General features: G+C 31.6%; 1 protein-coding gene across 1 annotated transcript; it reads left to right on the top strand.

Annotated features, from left to right (window-relative positions):
* Nucleotides 1-245: 245 nt before the first annotated feature.
* LOC124370191 lies at nt 246-25,020 on the top strand. Its single transcript, XM_046828512.1, has 3 exons — nt 246-603; nt 2,002-2,267; nt 24,907-25,020. The coding sequence occupies exons 1-3, from the start codon at nt 426-428 to the stop codon at nt 25,018-25,020; spliced, it is 558 nt and encodes a 185-aa protein (XP_046684468.1). The 5' UTR covers nt 246-425.
* The last annotated feature ends 1,063 nt before the right edge of the window (nt 25,021-26,083 follow it).

Genomic DNA, 26,083 nt, shown 5'->3' on the forward strand with positions numbered 1-26,083 from the left:
GGTAAGGAGCTACCTGTAGTAGAAATAGAATCAGCGAAACTAAATGTTGCTTGTTCGGTTTTCAGCTTGTGGTTAATTTGTGTTTGTAATGCTTAGTGTTCAGTTATGTTTTAGAACAAAAAGAAAATATTTGTTCACCAGTGTCATGTGTGAAAAGCCTTAGGCTATGTACACATGGCAGCGTTGCATCGCGCGTTTTCCATCGCGCGATCCAACGCGCGTTTTATAACACTACGAAACAAATTACTACGTACACATGGAACGCGCGTTTTTAAATTGACGCGCCTCAAAGCGCGCGTCTCGAAGGTTCCTCGTGGACCGCGCGACTGCAGCGCGCCTCGAGTTTCGATAGTTTGAATTGTACCGTACACATGTGAGCAGTCGAGCGCGCGCTTTTGAGTGAGTGACATCTTCTGTAATCAGTCATGGAAGACACTGTTTTTGATACGGAACTTTTCATTGAAGAGATTAAAAGTCGGCGTTCAATATGGGACATGGAGTGTGCCGACTACAAAAACAGAGTATTGAAAAGGACCGCGTGGCATCAGTTGGTGGAAATATTCTCAAAAGAAGGTTGCTCAGAGGAGCAAAAGAAAATTCTTGGTAAGTGCAAACTTTAATATTAAGTAATGAATAACACTATAGCATATCAGTTTATAGTTTTTTTTAGAAACATGTCAACTAACATTTCTTTACATTTTATTTAGTAATGAAAAACTGAAATATTTTTGTAATAAGATTTGCAACAGTAAGTTTTTACAGGAAGTAATAGGCCTAATACGTATTATTCATGATAAACTTATATTTATGACAAGAATACTTGCAAACTAATAGTAAGAGTTACATGAAGCTTGTATAATATATTATTTTACTCACAATTTTACATTAGATCTAACAATAAAAAACTTTAAACTTAAGGTAGTTGTTGCAATCGTGCACTGATTGCTGTAGTGTTACAACGTGTCTTTTACAACTGTATTGTTAACACAGACTTCAACAAGTTTTTACCAACTCATTTTCACACAATTGGAATCTAATTCACACCATCTTATCCTGCCACGGCAGTTTGCCTTCTTTGATGAAATAACTAGCAAATCTGTCCCTCACTTCTTTTGCGTAAATGTTTGGCCGTGGTGAGGCAACTTCCAACAAATCAATAAATGGCGCTTTATGAAGTGTGTCTTCATACCTGTACCCATCGCGTGATCGCACAAAGTTATGCAACAAACAACATGCCAAAATGATACTGTTTGCAAATTCTAAGCTAACATTTAGAGGCCTATGGAATATTCTCCATTTGTTGGCCAAAATACCGAAGGTACACTCAATGTATCTGCGAGCCCTTGACAATCGATAGTTTAGGATTCTCTTAGAATGAGGCAGGATCTTTCCCGCGTATGGACACATTATATGTTTTGAAAGGCCGAACGCATCATCTGCGACAAACACATAAGGCAAAGGTGTGAATGTCAACGTTTGAAATTGGTTGTGAATCTGGAATACTCAATGTTCCTTCAATGAGTTTTCTGTAAAACACCGATTCTTGGAAAATTGACGAATCATTGCTTTTTCCATAAGATCCAACGTCCACAAACAAGAAACAATAGTTGGCATCACAAACAGCTAGCAATGTAGTAGAGTAAAAGTGTTTGTAGTTATAAAAAAGGGACCCAGTATCACTTGGTTGCACAAGACGAACATGCTTACAATCAATTGCTCCAAGGCAGTTGGGAAAATTTGTATACTTCAGAAATCCTGTAGCGCTTTCTTTCCACGTGTGTTCTGTCATAGGCGGCATACACAGAGTCTTCAGTTTACTCCACATTGCTGCACAAACTTGGCGGATTACATTCCCTGCAGTCGACTTTCCCACTCTGTAGTTGTAATGCAACTCAGCAAAGGAACACCCAGTGGCTAAATACCTAAAAAGAAAAGAAAATATAAGTTCTTGTTATAATATTGAACTTGTTTACAAAGATCACAAAATTAATTTTGTTCCAGGGAATACATTGCAAAAGAGATGGAAGAGTCTGCGTGACAATTTTGCCAGGGAATTGAGAAAAAGGAAGACTAAAAAATCTGGATCTGGAGCAAGCAACTCTACTCCTTACATTTATTTTTCAAGACTTAAATATTTGGAAAATACAGTCAATAAAAAATTGACAACAAGTAACTTGGACGACCATGATAAGGAGAATGTCACCTTGGAGGAGGGAGAAGCGGATACTGAGGATCTGACTATGCCAGAAAAACACTCCGACTTGCCAGTAAGTAACAAAAAAATTAAGTTGAATCCAGCTGATAAACATTTTTCGGACATTATACAAAAAAGTATTGCAATGAGGGAACAGAGAGAAGTTGCCAAGAGTAATGAAGACGATGACAAATTATTTTGCCTTTCTTTGTACAAAGAACTGAAAAAGATCCCAGAACATGGTAGAATTAGAACTAAAATTCAGTTACTCGAAACCTTACAACGAGCACAAGATTTCTATAGCCCAACTCCCACTAATGAGCTTCCAAGACCTGCACAGTATCATCTGCAGCATCAGAACCAACACTACCAACCCATGTCGAACATACAATATGAAAAAGATTTGGGTAAAGGGTTACAAAAGAACCGTGAGTTAACCGGTCACGTGAAATTGGATGAATCCAGTATTTCCTTTGTCTTCGTCTTCGTTGTTTATATCTACGATACAGAACCCAAAGACATACAGCTTCTTCAACTTCCATGGCTATACTGGAACATTCTATAAATTTACACTGAAAGGCGCTTCAACGCGCGACGCAACGCTCTCATGTGTACACTAGTATTTTCAGACGCGCGATTGAACGCGCAATGCAACGCTGCCATGTGTACGTAGCAAAGAGTAAAAGAGAACAAAGCTGCTGTTTAAGAAAATTTCTATATATGTCACGTGCTAGTTAAGGTTGGTAAGCCTTTTTCTGGTGGCAAATTACTAAAACTTGTATTCTTCAATACCAGTATATATTTCATTAGCTCAGCTTCTACCCAAACATAGTTGCACGCAGAACTAAAGATATATGCCCTAATTTACATTAGACACTAGTTAAAACATGCCTACAGAAAACTGAACATCATCAAGGAATTGGCTGACACATATTTCTTGTCTAAATCTAAAACAGTTTCCATCACATCGGAATATATATATATATACTAGCAGACCCGACAGACGTTGTCCTGTACACGTTATAAGAATTTTAATTATAGTTAATTAAAATTACAAGTATAGTATCGGAACTGGCCAACAGAATTTAATGTATCTAAAATACTAAATAAGTATTCCGTATAGGGTTGAAGTATAATAAGTGGCCACCATAACAATCGAATTATAGATATTTCTGAATAGCCTATCTAAACTACTAAAATGACAAACTGAATTAGATTATAGTTATTTAAAGGCTGAATTATAATAAGCGGCCAACATCGCAATCAAATTATTGATATTTCTAATTAGCCTATCTAAACTACCGAATTTTATTATCTTTATATTTCTTGTGTGTGCGTGTGTATGGAGCTGAACTCCTCCTAAATGGGTGGACCATCTGGAATGTTTTACATTGTATCCAGCAAATGCGCTACGATCACAGTTTCAAAGGTTTTCTATTTTAATTCCAGGTTTTTCCTGACAGTTTGTGCTGCTATAAATATGTGTGTTTGCTTTGTAACATTGTGTAATTATTGTGTGAGTGCTAATTGTAATAATACATTAATAGAGATTGAAGATGTTTGAAGTACATAAAAAACTATAGTCATTCATTGAAGTTATTGAACTAATTTTGAAAATTATTGAACGAAGTGAGTATATTGGTCGCATAACCTAAGTAGCATACAAATCAAAAGGTTGTTTTTTTCTATGTGTGAATAACTATTGTTAACAGTTTGGTCACATAAGTTCAAAATTAAGTAGCATATAAATCACATGATTTGAATAACTATTCGTCCTCTTCCACGAAGACGTGGCATTTTTTCTGTAAAAATAAAATTCTGTAATAGTACACAATGAATATGAGTAACTTAATTCAATATGTAATTTTAATTAAGTAACTTCTAGATAAAAATGTATAACAACATAGACTACAGTATCTAAAATACTAAAGAAGTATTCCCTATAGGTCTGAAGTACAATAAGTGGCCACCATCACAATCAAATTATTGATATTTCTGATTAATCTATGTAAACTACCGAATTACATTATAATTATTTAAAATTACAGTATAGTATCGAACTGGCCAACAGAATTTAATTTATCTAATAAACTAAATAAGTATTCCCTATAGGTTCTGAAGTACAATAAGTGGCCACCATCACAATCGAAATTATTGATATATCTGAATAGCCTATCTAAAGTACTAAAATGACGATCCAAATTAGATTAGTTATTTAAAGGGAGAAGTATAATAAGCGGCCACCATCTCAATCTAATTGATATTTCTGAATAGCCTATCTAAACTACTAAAATGATGATCCGAATTAGATTATAGTTATTTAAAGGCTTGAAGCATATATATATACATATATATACATATATATATATATATATATATATCTAATATACTAAATAAGTATTCCCTATAGGTCTGAAGTACAATAAGTGGCCACCATCACATTCAAATTATTGATATATATCTGAATAGCCTATCTAAACTACTAAAAATGACGATCCAAATTATAGTTATTTAAAGGCTGAAGTATAATAAGCAGCCACCATCTCAATCGAATTATTGATATTTCTGATTAGCCTATCTAAACTACTGAATTTCATTATAGATATTTAAAATTACAGTATAGTATCAGAACTGGCCAACAGAATTTAATTTAAAACCAATTCCTACATTATTAACAATAGTTATTGACACATGTGATTCTTTATTAATTTAATATTACAATTAGCACTCACACAATAATTACACGATGATACAAAACAACACACAAATTTGATAGCAGCACAAACTGTCGGGAAAACCTGGAATTAAAATAGAAAAACATTTGAAACTGCGATCGTAGCGCATTCTGCTGGATCCAAATTAAAACATACCAAGATAAAAAACAATTTATTTATAAACCAAAAATTAACTGATCAATCACTGCACACTTAATATTTACCAATTTCAGTTAAAAGTGTATTTTACTAAAACTTCCAATTTTATATCTGGATAACCTCTATTGATATTCCTGATTAGCCTAATCTAAACTACTGAATTTCATTATAGTTATTTAAAATTACAGTATAGTATCAGAACTGCCAACAGAATTTAATTTAAAACCAATTCCTACACTATTAACAATAGTTATTCACACATGTGATTTGTATGCTACTTAATTTGAACTTATCTGACCAATTTTGACTGCAGATTAAAAATGTAAATTACAACAAATTATTTGAAATCCATTAGTTTAAAACTTGATTATCTAAAATGTCAACAATAGTTATTCACACATAGAAACACAACCTTTTGATTTGTATGCTACTTAGGTTATTTGAGGTAATGCGACCAATAATCTCTATTAATGTACTATTACAATTTTAGCACTCACACAATAATTACACAATGTTTTATTTTTTATTTTCTTCCTTTTGCCTGTTGGCTGGCCTTTATAAACTTATAACGCGGCCACGTAGTACACTTTTTATAACTTTATTCTATTATATTTTAATGTTATTTGCCGTATTTACTTATGAAACATGAACCTTACAAAACAACACACACACATTGATAGCAGCACAAACTGTCGGGAAAACCTGGAATTAAAATAGAAAAACATTTGAAACTCCGATCGTAGCGCATTCTTCCAAGATCAACACTTAATAATTTACTAAGAATTTAAGTTAAAAGCTAAAACTTCCAATTTTATATCTGGATAATCTCTATCCTCCAAAGTGAGTACAGAATATATTGAAATAAGAAGTGGTGTTATTTTTATATGTTTAATGCTTACTTATATGTTTATGGCTGTGTTGTAATATTATAATGTTTACATACAACAACTGGTGAAAATTTAACTTTGCAATCTGCATTAGACTACTGATCAAGCACTTCATAATAACGTAATCTAAATGTAAACAAATGTTTCTGCCTCTTTGGTGAACTTCAGCTGAAAATATTCACAGCTGTTAAGTATCAGTTCACTTTGTATTACGTGTCCGTAGCACAGTCTGTCGGATCCAATATAAAACACTCCAACATCAACAATTTATAATTAAAAATTTAATTAAATTTGACCGAATAAAATAACTATAATGAAATTCAGTAGTTTGGATAGGCTATTCAGAAATATCAATAATTCTATTGTGATGGTGGCTGCTTATTATACTTCAGCCTTTTAAATAACTAATCCAATTCGGATAGTAGTTTGGATAGGCTATTCAGAAATATCAATAATTAGATTGTGATGGAGGCCACTTATTATACTTCAGCCCTATTGGAAAACCATCTTATTTGTTTATGTACACTCCTGAAGGATTAACAAAAAATATTGTACGGTACATTCAATAGCATTACGATAAATTAAGTTGTAAATTAAAAAAATATACTTGTTATAAAATTAGTAATTTAAAATTACAGTATAATGTCGGAACTGGCCAACAGAATTTAATTTAAAACCAATTCCTACACTATTAACAATGTAAGTAGTTATTCACACATGTGATTTGTATGCTACTTAATTTGAACTTATGTGACCAATTCTGACTGCAGATTAAAAAATGTAAATTACAACAAATTATTTAAATCCAATTAGTTTAAAACTTGATTATCTAAACTGTTAACAATATTCACACATAGAAACACAACCTTTTGATTTGTATGCTACTTAGGTTATTTGAGGTATGCGACCAATATACTCACTTCAATGTGCAAAATGAGTTCAATAACTTTAATAAATAAGTATAGTTTTTTATGCACTTTAAACATCTTCAATCTCTATTAATGTAATTATAACAATTAGCACTCACACAATAATTACAGAATGTTACAAAACAACACACAAATTTGATAGCAGCACAAAATGTCGGGAAAACCTGGAATTAAAATAGAAAAACATTATGGCTGTGTTGTAATATTAGGCCCTATAATGTTTACGTAGAAAAATTGGTGAAACTTCATCTTTGCAATCTGCATTACACTACTGATCAAGCACTTATACAAATTTAAAATATTAACTTTCTAAATTTTAAATGTGAACAAATGTTTCTGCCTCTTTGATGAACTTCAGCTGAAAATATTCACAGCTGTTAAGTATCAGTTCACTTTGTATTACGTGTCGTTCGTGGCGCAGTCTGGCGGATCCAATGTCAAACACTCCCACCATCAACAACAATTTATTATTAAAAAATTAATTAAATAAACTATTAAAACTTGACCGAATATGAATCTAAACCATTCTCGGATCCAACTGAAGACACACAAAAAGTTTCATTAAAATGGGTCCACCCGTTTAGGAGGAGTTTAGGACCATACACACGCACACAAGAAATATATATATAAAGATAATTTGTATGAATTTGAATTGCCTAATTTTATTTAAATCCTAATAGCCTAAACCTATTTCTAATAATATTACTTATGCGAAAGTGCCTTTGTTTTGCTTTCACACGTAAACTATTTAACCAATTGTCCTGGCATTTTTCATGGGTACATACATTTAAGTTTCATTATGTCTTAGAGTTGAGATAAAGTTCCTTGAGTTTTAAGGGAAGTAACTTAAAATTAGTTAGTAGTGAATCACAGGAAAAGAAAACATAGCTTATGGAAGTTTCAATTTACACCTCTGAATCACAGTGAACTTATCAAATATTTTAAAGTTACGTATAACGTTTCAGATTATACAACAATTATTGAAACTTGAGAAATTAAATAAAAAAATATAGTAGTATTTCAAATAATGTGTCATCAAAATAGCTTCTGTTGAATTTATATAAGGAAAGGCAAAGTAGGAGCAGACGTGAACAGCAAAAAGTAGGCAATTTGTCTGATACGTTGCGGCAAGCAACACATACTTGTGTGGGCGGCGTGACGTAATATTGCGGTGTCGTGTTGTCAGAAAACAATAACTCAGGAGTTACTAGCGCTGTTCAGGCTTCTCTCGTGTATGGTGATAACTGTCAACAGTTTGTAACAGGTCACATATGTTATACATCAGAGTGGCTACAAAATGCAGTGATTACTAAAGTGTTACAATGCCGTAAATCCATTTGTGTAAGTGAATAGGTATGACTATGAAATGAGTCTGTGCATGCATTTCAAGTGTATCTTATCGATGTTAAAGAGACACGGTTTTATAAAATAAGAGTTTATAACAATAACATTTTTGTATAAACTGTGAGCTATTTTTGATCTAAATTTAAGTATTCTTTTGAAACCGCGAAAATGTGATAACTGCAACACCCTCTTTCAAGAAATGAACAATCTTTAAACTTCCGTTGTTAAAAAAAGGTACCATGAGGAATTTATAAACGACTGAAACAAACCATGATATTTTAATTGAGAGATCATTGAGAGAAGTTTATCAACAAATTAGTAACAAGTTTCACATTATTTTTTGTTAGATTGGAAAGGTAATTATCCTTTAAAATTGTGGGCATGTAATATAAAAATTTCAGAACTAATTACTATAATAAAATTTCGTTTAAAAGTCTTTCTAAAAATATTTATTGCAGTTCTAGTGTAATTTTTGAGACGGCAATAAAGAGTTAATATCGCGTTTTGATCGCAGTTGGTTAATAAGTTTGGAACATTAAAAAGACTAACATGATTTTAGTCATTTATATGACATCGTTTTAAGCTACATGGTAAGAATACGCTTCACCATATATCTCGTAGCAGGTATCGCTGTAGATGGATGCAAAATTTGAAGTCTACAGCTCATTTCACTGAATAAATACTCTGCAGACAGCCAGATAATTAAATAGAATAGAAATATCCGCAGCTCTCAGGCAGAAAGTGGAAATATTATGCAACTTCAATCAAATGCCAATGTGTTAATTAAGAAACAGTTTCATCTCCATCTCATTTACAATCGAAGTTGCTCTGATTTAAAATTTCCATCCTTCGCGTTTTTTAAATCGAAATATACAGAGATTTCATGTCATAATGAAATTAATACTGCGACATTTTATAGTATACTACTTAATAATTGAACTGTAACCTGTGACATTTTGCACATACATCTCTGCTACAACATAGATAAGAAATTATAGTAAAAACACTTTCAGATATTTCTAGTAAAAAACATTTAAATTATACTTAAAATATTTAAAACTTGTACAATATCGGAATTGTTCTCAATAAATATCAATGTATTAAATATTACAATAGCTACTGCTTAATCATTAGGAACTAGTCAATTAAACTACATAGAACTTAAATACATTATGTTTTGTTCTACTGGCCTGTAAGTTTAACGACTGCTAATTATTATTATGTGAATGCAGACATCAAATGTCTAGTAATGATCATCACGTATCTCATGTATTGCTTGATATAACGTTTAGTAGTCTAGTGTAAATGTGCCACGTATAAATAGCTATTAGCGTTTATGTGTGGAAACTTACACCAACGAATCGCTACGTCTGCCTATTATTTTATCGTATATATGTAAGAGGATTAAATATTTTAGGTATTCAAACGTATGCTTTAGTTTTTGTGCCAGAAAAAACCCTCACCAGTTGAGATTTTCGCCTATAATATTGATGAAATAAGAGTAAATAGTGAAATATTAATCAAATTACTGAAGAAACGATTTGACTCTAAGGGATGTTTTTTAAACTGTCGTATGAAATGTTTTCTCCGGTTCAATAGCTTTAGTCAGTAAAAATGTTCTTTTAACAAAAAGACCTAAATTTTAAAAGCGCAATTTAAAAATATATTACCATACAACTGTAAACGATAAAAGGATTTCGGACATTTGCCATTTTTAAATGTTACAAAAGTATAAATGTATAACACAACGTTTCGAGGATTGGAAATTATCCATTTCGTCAGGTGGGGCAGGTATTAAAGAAGACAAAAATAAAGAATAGAAAGAAAAAAGGAGAGGAGAGAAGAGGGTCCATACCGAAAATCCGCTAGTGGACTCGAAGCGTTATCACTCCACAGGATCAAGTCCCGAGCACAGTTCACGAGTACGGGAATCACAATCACAAATCACACCAGCATAGGCTGCAGTAAGATACTAACAAGAATTTTCGTATCGGCTCTTTCATCGGCACCGCGTATATGTCTTCTGAAACAAATCAAGCTGCTTCCGGCCCTATGTTTTGGTTAGAGACGTTAGTGTCATAGTGTGAGTACGAATATTGTTGGTTGAGGTTTGTATAATTGGTACAAATATTTTTAGATTTTAGAAACAAATCAAGCTGCTTCCGGCCCTATGTTTTGGTTAGAGACGTTAGTGTTAGTGTGACTACGGATTTTGTTGGTTGAGGTTTGTATAATTGGTAAAATATTTTTAGATTTCTTGGTTAGTTGTTTTTTTAATGCTAATAACCAAAGTGGTGTAACCTCAGCAGAAGGTTGGCTTAGCGGTTGGTCTGCTAATTTTATGTATGAAGCCTCAATAAGTTTGCGTTTAAAAGATTTACCTGCGCGGTGGATTATGTTAGTTCATCCATTTCATGTGATGAATTTCACCAGCAATGTTGAGATAATTTAGACTTTTCCACCGATCCTTTTAGTTATTTTCTTTACCTTCTTTAATTGTCATATTTATGGGATTTTTGTCTCACCTATATATTCCCTATTAAAAGAGCATGTTATACTGTAAAAACGGGTTTATGAGTCATGTGTGCCATTTTTTGGTTTGGTTTTTACGAGACTTTTCTAAGAGTGTTTTGTGTTCTGAAAACGGATCTAAAATTATATCCTCTGCATACTCTTTTTCGTTTTATTCTCTAACTCATGGATTTTCTTTTGTTTCTTTTGCACTTATTTATGACAGACTTAGGATATCCGTTTTTAAAAGATCCGAATTAACGTTTTTGATTTCATTCTTTTAACCCATTTTTGTTTAAGCACAAGTTCTTTGCTTTGTCAAACAATGCTACTCCTTCTTTGGCAGACTTTTGATGGTTTGATTGAAAATTTAGATATTGGCCGGTGTGGGATTTCTTACGATAAACTTTCTTTTGGACGGACGTCCCTATCACTTACTAAATACACATCCAGAAAGGCGAAAGGAGGGAGAAATTTTGTTAATGTGAGACAAAAACTCGTTTAGTTCCGTGTCTCTATGTGGGAAGACGACGAAAGTGTCATTCCGGTATCTACACCATATCCATCTATGTTTATGAATGGTTTTGGATATTTTGCGCTGAAATAAATATATTGGATCTTTGTTTAGCATAGCATATTTGCCAGCGTTCAAAGTTTCTGTTACTTTCTCTTTGTACGATACTGTGTCTAGTACGATAGTAGCGTTTACTTCATCGGATGGGGAGATTTTTACTGTATCGTCTTTCCCACAAATCGATAAAGCTCTGAGTTCCTCCTCATTACGAGTGGGTTTTGTGGGAGGAATTCTGTTGAGTAAGAAACTGGCCTCGCACCGAAATCGGTCACCCTGTTCCTCAGATAGCTGGGCAAAGCATCTTTTCTTCTTTCTGTTCTTAATTTAAGTATTAATACCTCTCCCATCTGATGAAGAGGATAGATTCCAACCCTAGAAATGTCGTGTTCTACCTTTTGTAATATATAACGATGTCCGAAATCCTGTTATCCTTTCAAACCTTCAATCGTCAATAATAAAATTTAAAGAAATAACTGTATAGTTAATTTAATTAATAGGAAATGAAAGAGCAAGAAACTCAGTGTTTGTTTTCAAATTAATAATATTGAATTATTTCAAACAACAAACAAACTTCAAGGGTATGGTTAGTGGGGGTTGTTGAGAGTAATCAGCTATTACGCTTCAATAAACCATGATGGAACTCTCAGAAATAGTACCTGAAGTTAAGCCACTCAGTTGGGTACGTGGTTGTTAACTGCACTTTCCTAAACTGCTTTATTCAGACACGTCTATAAAAATATAGCTGAGCAGTATTGAGATATATTCCGCTCCAGGAGGCCTTGAGACCATTCAGAAATACTACTTCAATCTCAACCGTTTGGTCCATGACTACTATTGTCAGTTTCAATTCAACTAGTATTAGAGTTCACGTATTAAAGAAGTTTAAATTACTCAGCAGAAGACAGTTTTGAATAGCAGCAGATTATGTTCCACTCCAGTAGACTCTGGCAGATTGTTTTACAATGTCATGTTTGCTTACGTAAATGTATTGAATTATTTCTGACTCACTATTAATATAAGTTTGGATAACATACATTACCTCACTTATAAAACTGAAATACAGGCAAAATAACACAAGGAATAAAATAATACGCAAGAAAAAACGAAGTATTATTAAAACAATTCTATCAATAAGTGAAACTCAAAAAGACTTTCAATAATATTTTTTATTTGATGATTTGTTGAAAAATGTACTTTAGCAGATTTTTTTACAGCAGTTATAAAGAAAGAAATTTCGCGTATGACAACTAATAGATACTCTATTGGAGATAGAGCGAAGCAATGCGTGGGACCCTGGAGATCACTGTAGTGCTTAGTCAAAAAACAGTGATTACAATTTTCTTTAGGATCAATGAAATTTGGACATTAAATTATAAAGAGAAGTAAAGGCAAAATATTACTGTGCAATTGAAGAAAACTGAATTTGAACGGAGGCAGGCCTACTATGATTTGTTTACTCTCTTCTGTTCTGAAAACGGTAAAAATGTGAGATGGACCGACTCAAATTTTACTTCATAGGAGAACGAGAGAAAAAAATGGTAAACAAATATTTCTGTTCCAAATTTGTGTATAGCATCCTGTAAAAACAACAGTTCGGCTGAATTTTCCACAAAGTTCTGAATTTTGTTGAATCGAAGACAATCCACTACGAACCATAACACAAGGGATTGAACGATTATTTTTCCGTTTTTACTTGATCCTGACAGTTTACTTATTTGATTAGTAACTTCATTATTCTACTGCACTAAATTATATATATATATATATATATATATATATATATATAAGGTGAACTCGTGTAAGTTATGGGATTAAATGGAATAGTTATTTTGCTGCACTGAACCATGTTCTACAATAGGCTCTAACAGACCGGCCTAAATTGCTACTTCAACTTCATCCGATCAGACTACTTCGTAGTTGGTAACTGCAATTGTCCGATACAGTTCCGAGTTACTGCACACAATCAAATTAATTGTAAAATTACTATGCATTTTTAACCACAGATATAAATAATTGGCTGAACGTCACTAAAGCCAATCACTCAATGTTCTTCCTGGCTGGGAGCTGTAAAAATATTCTTTTCCGTCCGACAGCCTGTCTCGACAATATCCGAGGAAAATCTCGACAATCATAGTCTTTAAATTGTTGCATGTAACTTCAACAATGTCACCTACACAACATGTAATATGGCATACTCTTCTTACCATGTATATGAAGTTATTGTACTGAAAATGCTTATAAAATATAACATTGTTGTTAGTGTTTACTACAGCTTAAAAATTATTATCTTTATCTAGAAAAGATTTACATGGTAATTGTTTTACAAAAACCATACAGGTTTCCTCTTTGTTGAGACTCACTCGTAATATAATATTTTGTTCAACGTAAAAAGTTTATATCAGACCAGTTTGTCATCAGGTAGCAGTCAGTTATATAGAGCGTTAGCAACGTGAGACTAAATACTGAATACTCAAAGGAGATGTTTCAGAGTATATAAACAATACCGTAGAGGATACATGTTTAAAACTGTTTTTTTTCCGCCGGTTTAAGCAGTTTTAGTAAATATTAGAGTATTGCATTCAATTCTCTTTATACGTCACACTGCGTCCCTACCTACTAAATGATCCCTCCGGAGAGACTACTATAACAGCTGTAAATAAGCTAAAATTTGTTTACCTCTGCATTGTTCCTACGCCGTGTTCATTCTCATTTATATAGAACAAAAAATGCCACTTAGCATAGTTTGTAAAATTGTAATTATAATAAAATTATTATAACATTTATTTATTTATTATACAATTTTTGAATAATAAATTGTAATCAGAAATTTATGTAATCGATTATATAAAATATTAAGGAACGTATATAAAAGTTAAACCATATACTTATTATTTTTCAATTTAGTTTTAATTTTTATCGTTTGAAAGTAAATATTTTGTGGAAGAGTTCAGTAGAAAACTGTAATCTACTGCTAAAGCTAAAATCTTATCACATTATATTATTACAATTCCTTGGCCATATTTTCATATTTTTTCTTTCTTACATTGTCCATGTTGGCCCGCCCACAGGGTTGATAGTAGGTCCTCTCAGCTTTCTCAGAATCCTTGGATTCTCTAGCCGAAAAACGTTAGTTTAAAAGTTCATCCTTTTCTGCCTGGTCAGACAATTACTTTTGATATACAACAGTGTTCTACTGTATCTTAATTAGTTTATTAGTTCCTCCTTTAAGTTATAATATTATAATATTGAAGAATTTTTACAAAACGCCTTGCATTCATTTCTAATGTCTAAAGATCAAATGCATTTAAATCATACAGGACTGGTCAAAGACATATTTATTTTAAAACTGAATGTTCCACATCAAAACAATGTTGCGGCATAAGGATTAATGTATTTAAAACTGGTCAAATAAAGTAATGGCATGTTTGCATTATAAAACTTTTAATTAAATGGGTAATCTTCGAACGTTGAGATAGGTTTATAGTTTGTACTAACAGTTACTGTCATCTTCCCAAGCGATTTACTTTTTTTAATAGTATAGTATTTATGAGTAGCTTACATAGCTATATTATATAATAGATCCAACAATATCAGTAACAACTAAGTTATTTTAAGCCAATAAGTTAATGCAATAAGATGTAGCCTTATGCAAGTTTTGTATTGGAATTAGATCTATTTATGGTCTATATTATTTCCGTGTTCATGGTCAAGAGATTTAAAAATTGAGTAAACTTGCAACTGGCTCTTCTTACAGGATTTTCGCGTGTGTGTAAACACTTATGATTCGAATAAACTATATTTCAGACTTCATAATAGACTTGGCTTGTTGACATGTTAAAAAACATACACATACATACATGCAATGATATGTCAAACCAACGTAAGTCAAAAATGGTCTAGAAACGTTTGAATTGTTATATAAAACGAATAACTTTGAATACTTGTAATAAACTGTCAAAATATAGAATTTTCCATTCACAATTATATGTCATTTTGAAATCTAATATTGTCTGCCACCTTCAGATTTTAAAATTCTACACCTGAGTACTTGATGAAATGGTAATGAAGTTAAGTCACTGAGCCGTAAATATGTGCCAATATGCCAATACTTCGCTCCAGTAGTGAAGTAAAGCATGCCGTTATTAAAGAGAATCTTAAACAAAAGTAATTTTTTACTGTATTGTGAGAACACACTAAACGATGAGAAGGAGTGAGTAGAGAGGGAGTAGTTAAAAGATAGATAACGTACTCTAACGATGTTATAACAGTTCAATGGTCCATTTTATTCTGAAAAGAACTATTAAAAATCCCAATATAATGTGAAAACAATGTCGTTTGACTTTATGAGAGTTTACAATGTCCAATAAAACATTGGAGAAATGAAATATATGAAAAATGATTTAATAGTTGCTTGGAGCGTAAAGTTTACTATGACAATATCTTGTTCGTTTTAATACATAATTTTAGGTGTCTGGTGGTAATTTTTCATACTTTTGTAGATAATATGTTTCCAGTTCATATATTTAATTTTCCCAAAGTAAGGAGTAGATTCAAAAATTTTAAAGTTTCATGTTAGACACAAATATTACAATTTCGGTTGTTTTTAATTAACGTATTTTTATTATTATGTTTTTAATAACATTATTTTACTTAACGTATTTTATTTTATCGAATTTTTAGTTTAATATATAGAGAGATTGCAATAGTGTAGGCCCCTAATATTTTAGTAGATAAAAAATATCACCCAAATCCACTCATCAAAGATATTATTTTTCAAAAATTATGTTTAAAATATTATTATCTTTACAATAAAATTTCACAAAAAGTATGATACAATCGGTTTAGATTAATAAAACTATTCTATTCTACAACTGTAACAATATATTGCAGCCTGAATAAGTAATATTTTTAAATTGTAGTTTTCTTAACAACTATTTCAATTATTTAAGCATAATTTCCTGCTATGTATTTAGATTAAAACTAACCCCTGTACAAAATGTAATACTTGTAGCAGAAATTTTGCTAAGTGAAAAGCTAAGAAAACTAGTTATTAACTAAGATAGTAAAGGATTTTGATGTTAAATATTTGTGTCGATGAATTTGGTAGCGCAAATTACATAAACATGATTAGAATTTCATTTATGTAACAAAGCGTTTTAATAAACTGATACATTATTCTAACAATATGCCATAACTACCACTTGCTATCTTTCTGCAATGAACCGTTAAGTAATTTTCTTCCAGAAAGTCGTAGTCAAACACTGAATTTATAAATGTTAATCACGTTTGCATGAAGACTACTCTGTCTTTGAATGGTCGGACAACCAGTAATCAAAAGGGAGTGACTAGGGGGAGGGGGGATTGTCAGTTGGCCAAAAACAGATTGTCTGCATTACTCAAGGACAAGCAAATAATCTGATCCAGTTTTATAATGTAAATACATATTATCAACCATAAGTTATACATTTTCTACGTAAACACATACATATGTGTCGAAAATAATTCTTCGACAGATTAAGCCTTCGTGGTTTATCCCACTGAAATATAATAAACTATTTAAAATCCCTTTTATTGCGAGTGGATTTCATTTCATTGTAAACTGGTTTACAAGTAACTCAATATCAATAAATAATTTAACGCCACCTAAAATCTAATTTGTACAAACAAATATTTAACTAAACTATTTAAAGATAAATTGGAAAGGTTCTGGAGTTCTCAATGTGTAGAGAATAGTAGATAGTTCTCATGATATTTTATGGCATATGATACTGTATATGATACATAAGAAAATCCATCTGAGTTTCTAACCTGACTTTTATTACTTTGACCAATCAAAATTAATAAAGTAATTCAGTTCGTTCTATATCATTTAATATTTAATGTAGTATACACATTTCTATATTGTATGTCATAAGGTAGTCATTGGACTTCTAACTAAAACTAAAATAATAAAAATATATACAATTCTCGTGAAATAATATTATATACGAGGCGTGTTCAGAATTGAAGTACCGTTTCATTCTACTGACGCAGTAGCACTGCAATAGTCGTCCTGGCTAACGCCATTTTAGTTGTTCTACGTTGTGTTCTCATTTTTGTCTGAACGTTTAAAATGTTTAAGACAATTAGTGATCCCATCGATTGTGATTCGTTCTGTAATAAGAGTTTTGAACGCAAGGAATATGAAACCGGCTGAAATATATCGTCAAATCGAGATGTTTCCAGGGAAGTCGTATTGAGTTAAGGAATGGTGAAAAAGTGGGTTAGAATGTTCAATGGCGGTTGAACAAATGTGCATGATGAGAATCGGAGCGATCAGCCTTCTCTCGTCACCGATGATCTGGCAAGGGCAGTTGACGAAAAATCCAAGAAAACAGAAGTTTCACTACGACAACGCTATCTGACGATTTCCAACAAATTTCACGCACTTCTTGTACTAAATTGTTACGGACTGCTTTGGTTATCACAAGCTGTGTTCCCGATGGGTTCAAAAAATGCTCACTGACGTGCATAAAACCAAGAGTGTAATAAAAGTTAATAAATTACTTCAATGGGCACAAGTAAAAGTAACTAGAAAATGAACATACTTCATAATAATTGAATTGAATGTAGTAAAAACATTAAGTTCAATACTACATTATTGAACATTACTACATTATTTACATTTTATTGACGGTTTCTGTTAAAGCTTCTTAGCTAAAAACATTTCTCATAACAGATTAAAATTCCGTTTAAAAGCCCTTTCAACACTAAAAATTCAAACTACTAACACTACTTCTGCCTTTATTTTCAAATGTTACGTAAAATAAATTTAAAAAGTCCATTTTAGCGAACCCTAAGTAGGCTACTTATTACCTACTGAGAAAAACATTACTTTACTTATTACGTTGTATAACAAGTAAACGAAATTTTATCTCGTAGAATATTCAACGTGGAAGCAAAATTTGTAGCGGAAATATAGACAAATAAACAGACTGCCTGACTGACCTATGACTTTTTAACGATAAAATCACTAGGGTCCACCTATTGTGTTGTCGCACAGACGGAAATAAAGGAATGGATGGGCTCTTGACCTTTTAATCACAAAATATATGGGATACTTTCTTGAAAAAAAAATAACATAAAATTTTTAAGAGATTTATATGAAAACTCTTATCGTCCATACGCTGCTGTGCGAAAAGAATGAATTGGATGATCTATTGCCCGCCTTTTTACACTCTGTACTTATTCCGTAATTTAAGCGATATACAATTTTCACTTAAGGCTATTTGTATAATATATACTTTATAATGGCCTGTACCTTTCCTTACAGTCGTTATAATACGATGTATCTTATGTTGATTTTACATATTTTCCAATATATTGTTAGTACATTGCTTGAGTATGTTTCCCTGTCTCCCTAATTGTTGAGACACTATACTTCGCCGTTCATTTTATAATGTTATGTTACTTTGTACAATGTCCATAGTGTAAGTAGTAAGTATATTATTAAGGAAAGGTTACAGAAATCACAGAGTTCACAGGAGGGAAGTATATCGTAAACTATTTTATATTTTGACATTACTAATTCTTGTGATTTTTGTAGCATATTATATCGTAATTGCAGTCAATATATTTTCAAAGTGCATTGCTTTTTAAACGTTATTTCGCTTATCACTGATAATATATGTTACACACAAATGAAAAAAAAATGTAAATAAAGGGTAAAAGAGTTCAAAACAGCTGTGGTTGTGGTATTATTGCTTATGTCACAATTTGTTTGTCCCAAAATAAAACATTGACATTTAAACAATTTTTAGTAGTTTACTAACTGCGCTACAAGTCTTCGTGACTCGTTAGCTTCATGCAAATGCCTTACAGAAAATAAAGAGTTCCTTAAATGTATGACTTCGTGTACTGTATATCTTTACCATACAATACATACAACGTGTAATAATTACTATCAAGAACTTTTGGATACGCCACACTAATTGAAGGTAGCTGGCATAATTAACTGAGATTAAATGGATTTATATTAAACTTAACTGAACAAATGTATACATATGATCTATATAAAGTCATGTACACCATTTAAACGGTTAAGGATTTTAGGTAAAAATTACATTCCTTTCTTATTGTATATTTTAATAACGTTATTCCTAAAGGAGAACAAAAAAGAAACATATTAGCACAGTAAAAACATACTGTGTGTATACGAGTAATTTACAAGGATGGAAAAGAATTAATTTGGATTAAGTTACGTGACTGTACAAATTTGCTCTTTATTTTGACAGGTGAAGTTAAAATTAGAGACAACACTCATGTACATATAGTAGATGGCAATGTAAATAGAATTGTTCTTTTATTTAAAAAATATCTTATGTATTTTTTTATACAGGGAATTTAAATTGACATAGACATGTTTGGGTTGAATTTGTTTTTAATGGTACTAAATATAAATAAATCATGTATGAATAGTTTGGTTGTGTGTATTGCGTGACAGCGAATGTGCCTTATAATTACTGGCTATAGAAGTATATAATTTAGTTATATGAAAGAAATTTTTTAAAATTAAGATATTTGGCGTCTGGTGTTTGCAAAGCCCGTTTTATAAACGTATGGGAGGCTTTATTAAGTAGTAAGCAAGCAATTCTAGTATACAGGAATATGATAAAATTGTTACCAGCACATACTAATCTTATTGTTGTGTTCTTTACTGCAGGATATTATATTTTATTTGTTCACGGAAACAAATATCATTTTACCAAACATTTATCTGTATGTTAAAACTGTGGGTAAGTGATTCAGACTGTTATGAATCGACCGCACACTGTGAATTGCTGTTTTAATCTGTTGACCATAAATATTCAGTGCGCTGGAAAATGATTATTCCATAGGCAGGATAACATGTTGCCAGAATGTAGGCAAATTCATTCATGTTTGAATACATTTGAATTACATTGTTCTCAAATTTATCGAAAAGTTAAAAAAATTGCAATAAGAGTGTCACTGTTTAGAAAATAAAGATCAAATGAGCACATGTCAAGAAATAATTCTTTTTATGCATTTATAAATTTGAAAATTTCCTGTTGTTCATTGCTATATAAAACTAACGCTTTGATTAATTTATCAAATAATACAGTACATTTTCCTATGTTATATTCCGTTATCAGCCCCTATAAACAAAATATTTTCTTGAACGTTAACTTTATGGTTAGCTGAGTTCATGATATGAGTTAACTCCGTCACGCACTTCTAGAATTTAACATTGAAGGTACTAACATTGCCTGCATAGTAGGAGGCATTAGAATGAGCTCGTACGGTTATTATAAATAATACTAAATCTTGTTCAAAAAATCGTAAAGATATGTTTTAACAGTGTGCTATTTGGAAATGATATTTATTTATGATGTTATTTAAATGTAAAATAACATATTTAAAAGTTTCAAGTAGTGTAAACAGACTATCCAATATAATTCATTCATATTTAATCAGTTTTTCATCACAGAATAGCAGTAGATTAAATAAATATAAACTTTATAAATTGTTTTGCAATATTACTTTTATAAACAAAATGTTCAAAGGGTAAGTGTTTTTTACATTAATATACTAAGCCTGTAATACTTTATAATGAAATTTATAAAAATCAATGAAATCAGTTTTGGTAATTTGTTTACGATAAAGCTCTCATTGGTTGACAAAATAGCATTATATGTAGCTCTCATTATTTCACACATAATGTGTGAGCGATACGCATGTCTTGGATGTAATTAAGCTATAGAGAGGAGGTAGACTCGTAACACTGTTTTATAATTGTCAAGTCTTTACCAGCCAGAAAGCACTTAGAGCGCAAATTGTCCTCCATTAAAACGTTTCCGTGTTCTGCTTTGTCAGCCTCAAAGCAGACAGTTTTAAAATTGTCAAGTCATTACTAACTAGAAAGCACTTAGAGCGCACATTGTCCTCCATTAAAACGTTTCCGTGTTCTGCTTTGTCAGCCTCAAAGCAGACAGTTTTAAAATTATCAAGTCATTACTAACCAGAAAACACATAGAGCGCACATTGTGCTCCACTAAAACGTTTACGTGTTTTGCTTTGTCAGTTTCAAAGCACGCACCGCATTTTACAATTTTACCATAGCAAGATTGGTATACAATATTAGTAATCACATATATATTCTATTTTTTTATTCTTAAAAATATTAACATTCTAAAAAAACGGTTTAATATAGTTATATATATCTATATATATATATATATATATATATATATATATATATATATATATATATATATAGAAACACCGGTTTTTTGGCCCAAACCGTCTCACTCTGTGCTCATTTGCGTCCATGTTATCGTCAAGACAAAGGAGCTGGTGCTACAGCATGTACGAACATAGGGCATCATACACCTTGCTCTTGTTTTATTATGTTATTATCAATGAATAACTCTATAAGGTAACATGATTTTGGAAATTTATTTGTCACTGTCGTTGTATGATACAAAAACTGAACACTGCTTTTCATAATTAGAAGCATGCTCTTCTTCAGGTATCAAAATACATTACGGTTAAATTAAGGTTAAAAAAGTACAAAAAAACTTAATAGTCGTTAAAGTCTAACTGACAGCAGAACAAACTATCCATAAAACAAATCAAGCATGTAAGCGTATACTTGAATATCAAGAGAGATCAGCACAAGGACTACTAAGTAATTGCACAAAACAGGTGCACTGTAACACATATGCCAATTTACGAGACCGGTAATCTTGATTCAGTTAAGTAAAGTCGAACAAAAATTGTTAGTAATGAAATAAACTAGATTACATATAATTTTCAAAACTATTGAATCATTAGAATCTATGTAACGGTAGCCGAAGTATCTGTTCAGTGTAACAACAACTATAAATTAAGTTTGTTAGAGTAACGCGTTAACTTTGGGAGCTGACACATTAAGAAATGGTGGATACAGTATTAAGTGGAGTGTTTGTATGAAGGGAGAACTTGAGGGACAAAAACAAAAGGCAATTAGGTAACAAGCCAACAATTTGTCGGTTCAGTGCTTCAGTGGGTTTCTGGGACAAGAACTGAAGACGGATATACCGGATGAGACGCGGTGTTTCTCACTTTTTGTTGGTTTCTGTATAAAAGAAACGTTACTGAACTGTTTTTTATTGATGATAAGTAATAACGTCTGTGTGATTTGAAGACTTTTAAATTATTTGAACTATATTATATCAGTAATTGACAGGAATATGATAATTAGAATTTAATATTTAGATATAAATATAACTTCTCAATTGTTATAATTTGGCATGGTTTCTAGAAAAGAAAACAAATTACCTCATAAAAGTGAATTAAACCAATAAATTACCAACATTGATATTGCTTTTTATAAACGTATATAAAAAGTATAATGCAAATATATTTGTTTTGTACTGCAAACTAATGTACGGATATGTAAAAACAAATGTTGTAATTTCACTGTTGTGTTTGTAACAGTAGAAACATGTTGTGACACGTTAAGCCAACAAGATATAAAACATATAGCCAAACAGATCTACAAAATAAACCAATTTCTAAACACTGCTTAAACAGGTCCATACAGTGAGAATCACAATAATTAAACTTATCCATACAAAAATGTTAAATATTATTCCATTTTTAGTAGATATATTTTTACAGTTATTAATCAAGAGGTTTTATCCTCATTAACAATATGCAACCGTATTTTCGTCTGTCTCTAAAACATACATAGAATTATTTTGTAATGAACGTGGAAAATCATCTAAATCAGATATAGGAAATATGAATGAATTATATTGGATAGTCTGTTCACACTGCACTTCAATAAAACAAGAACAAAACAGTGAATGCAGTGTGCTTTACCATAAGACTTTTAGTGATTTCCAACACTATAGTATTTGGAGGGACGGCCCATGATGAGTTCATGAAGAAGTTAAGCAAAACTTAAAAAATACTAACAGTAATCGCAGACAACATTTTGAATAGTGTGGAAGCCAAAGAATTGGTCAAATTGCATATGATTTTAAAGGTTTAGCTTGAGAGCAAAACTATTTTGTAGTCATAAAAATAAAAATGTGATCGGCTTTAGTAAAATAGTAGTAATTTAATGTTTGAGATAGCCCACAGAATATCGAGACAAGTAGGTATAGAAAAACACTGTTAAATATTTTAAAAAATTAGATTTTATTGGCTGAGTGTTGACGAAGCCTATCACTCGTGGGGCTGGAAATATATTGTGTTTGTCTGCCCACGTGATATCTAAAAAAGTGATCTATAGACTTGAAATTTTGCATGAAGCTTCATTTTAGCAACACTGAGCTAGATGATGGTGCATGATACTGCACGGGATTTGGCTAAGCGTTAGTAAATATTTGTAAATCCATTAAGAAACGGCATGGGTTCAGTGATTGTATTAGAAGTTAGCAGCTAAATAAATGTGTAAACAAACTGAGTACAATAATATGAAATTTTAACGTGTGATATATTATCACACGTATGTAGATACAGTAAAAAGGACAAATAATGGAGTAAAGGTCATGTAAAAGTTGGTGAAAATAAACAGTCTGGCGTTAAAGTAGCCTCATTTTTAACCGGAACTTTAATAATTTAAACACTGCTATAAAGCTAAGTCAGTGAAGAAAATGTGAATGTATCAAGTGACAAGACATCTCTACATCATTTGCAGTAACTAAATTTTGCATGAAACTTTATTTCTAAATGGACAAGGTTAAGTTCTATGGCAGTGAACATCCAACCATGGAATTTAGCTGAGAGTTATTGAAGCCTATCACTTCACTCAGTAGGCTGAAATGAGCTATAGGCTTGCAATTTGCGGGCAAACTTAGCGGAGCCTACTAAATGACACGTGGTGTGGCGTACTCCTACCTTGTTTAGTTGTTTAAAAAGTTTGAAGATCGTCGGTATTTAAATAAGTACCGTTTTTAAACCTACATGTACACAACATATGAACAAATAAGGCATTGCATCGTAATGGTTTACAATTTAAAATAACTTCTGTTTACAATATTTATCAATACCTCTCTTATGTTTAAAAGTGATAGAGATTAGTTATAATTTGATAGTTATTCAAATTTTGAAAGAACTACAAGTTTATTTTAACTTTTGAGCATTAAGAGAAAATTTAAAAAATATGTATAAATACTGAATCATTACGGCCATTAAGTTCTTATAATGTTAAATATAGCGTTGTTTTGGAGGTAAGATCTGTACCTAAGAAAGTTTTGAGAAGCATCAATAATAAGAGTGGAGTCGGTAGTAACTTTTATTACTAATTAACATAAATACTTTGTTTACATTTAATTTTTTATACATGTATGTGAATAAAGCAGTTAGCCACAGAATAACCGCATACAAACGGTCGATTTGTATTAGTTAATGGTTAATCAGAATTGTTAATGTATCTTCAATCTGAAGTATTAAGCATTCTCACATGAAACATGTTTTTTCTGACATTATCGAAAAGGATATTACGGATTCCAAATTAAAACAATAAAACTACGACAATTGTTTTTAAACTCAATGAAAGAGTTTCTGTGGAATGAATCACTGACTAAACTGTCTATGACGACAGCCCGACAGTGTGAAGTATGAGGCGGAACATTGCGGTGCTCAGATCCGGCAGTCAATGGCTCGAATAACAACGGAGGAAGTTGAAGATAGCATGGAGATCTGTCATGTTCTGTGATTTATAATTTTCTCTGACAATTCCCTACGTTGTTTAGTTTACTGCACCATTTTCTCGACAAACCGTTAAAGTCTATGCTATATTTATTTTTTATCCTTCTGGACAGTATAGAAGAAGATATAGTATGGAAAAATACTGTGATTTGGTTTATGGTGGAAATATTTCTTGGGATTCTTTGAGCAAACAATAAGTAGCTTGTAAAACTTTAAACTTCTCGACGACTTAAATATCCATCCACATGTCATAATACCAGGTTTCTGGAACCAATAAATGATTATAAAAAGTATAGAAATCTCGAAGTAAAAATATAATAGTGAAAATAAATCATTCATATTAATGAGTATTTCAACAAAAACTAGCGGTTAGGTGCAGATTATCACGCAATGTCTTGCTTAATGGAAGAGGCGCATGGGAATATTACTTTTTAAATAAAATACAAAACTCACTCTCCTGATTTATTTTATTTTAAATCAACCCGTTTAATTACATTGTGTTTGGGGCCCTATTAAATAACTCTGATTCCTCTGTAACATAAAAAAATGTAACACCCCTGTTTCTTTAATTTTTGTCCAACGATTTCAGGGACTACTGAACATTTTTCGGTCAGTTAGGAGAATTTATAAAGTTTTAGATAAACACTTATAATTTAATATGGTGAGTTCACTTTATTTAATTTCAAAAGTGAAACTGGTTATGTTAGAGACATATTAATTCAGTGTTCATGTCCTTTTGGATGTTGCAACATGCTTATATAAAGATTTGGGCATGTGGTCAATATTTTGATTGGAATGAATAGATTTATGATGGCACAGATGAGTTTGCTTTCTTGACCTGGTTATAAAAAGGTGTAAAGTCGTATCACTGAAAAGTTTAAATTGTTCAAAAAGTAAGTACCTTTGTTCTAAAGTGTTTGCGGCACCATTATTTTCTTGTCTTGTAAAAAAAAAATTGTACACTGACGTACGTCTGAGAATCCTATTTCAGTTAAAAAGCGTCTACTTCCGGTCGTTATACCAATAACATAACAGGTTTTGCGTCGAATATAATGTTGTTTTTCGGACTA

This window comes from Homalodisca vitripennis, chromosome 1 (assembly GCF_021130785.1).
Source record: "Homalodisca vitripennis isolate AUS2020 chromosome 1, UT_GWSS_2.1, whole genome shotgun sequence".
NCBI lineage: Eukaryota > Metazoa > Arthropoda > Insecta > Hemiptera > Cicadellidae > Homalodisca > Homalodisca vitripennis.

What these genes read in the sequence shown, in the direction of transcription:
- LOC124370191 (XM_046828512.1), top strand. Translation starts at nt 426, where the DNA reads ATGGAAGACACTGTTTTTGATACGGAACTTTTCATTGAAGAGATTAAA. An exon ending in GGAGCAAAAGAAAATTCTTG is followed by an intron (nt 604 to 2,001) that starts GTAAGTGCAAAC and finishes ATTTTGTTCCAG; the next exon opens with GGAATACATTGCAAAAGAGA. An exon ending in AAAAACACTCCGACTTGCCA is followed by an intron (nt 2,268 to 24,906) that starts GTAAGTAACAAA and finishes CTATGACGACAG; the next exon opens with CCCGACAGTGTGAAGTATGA.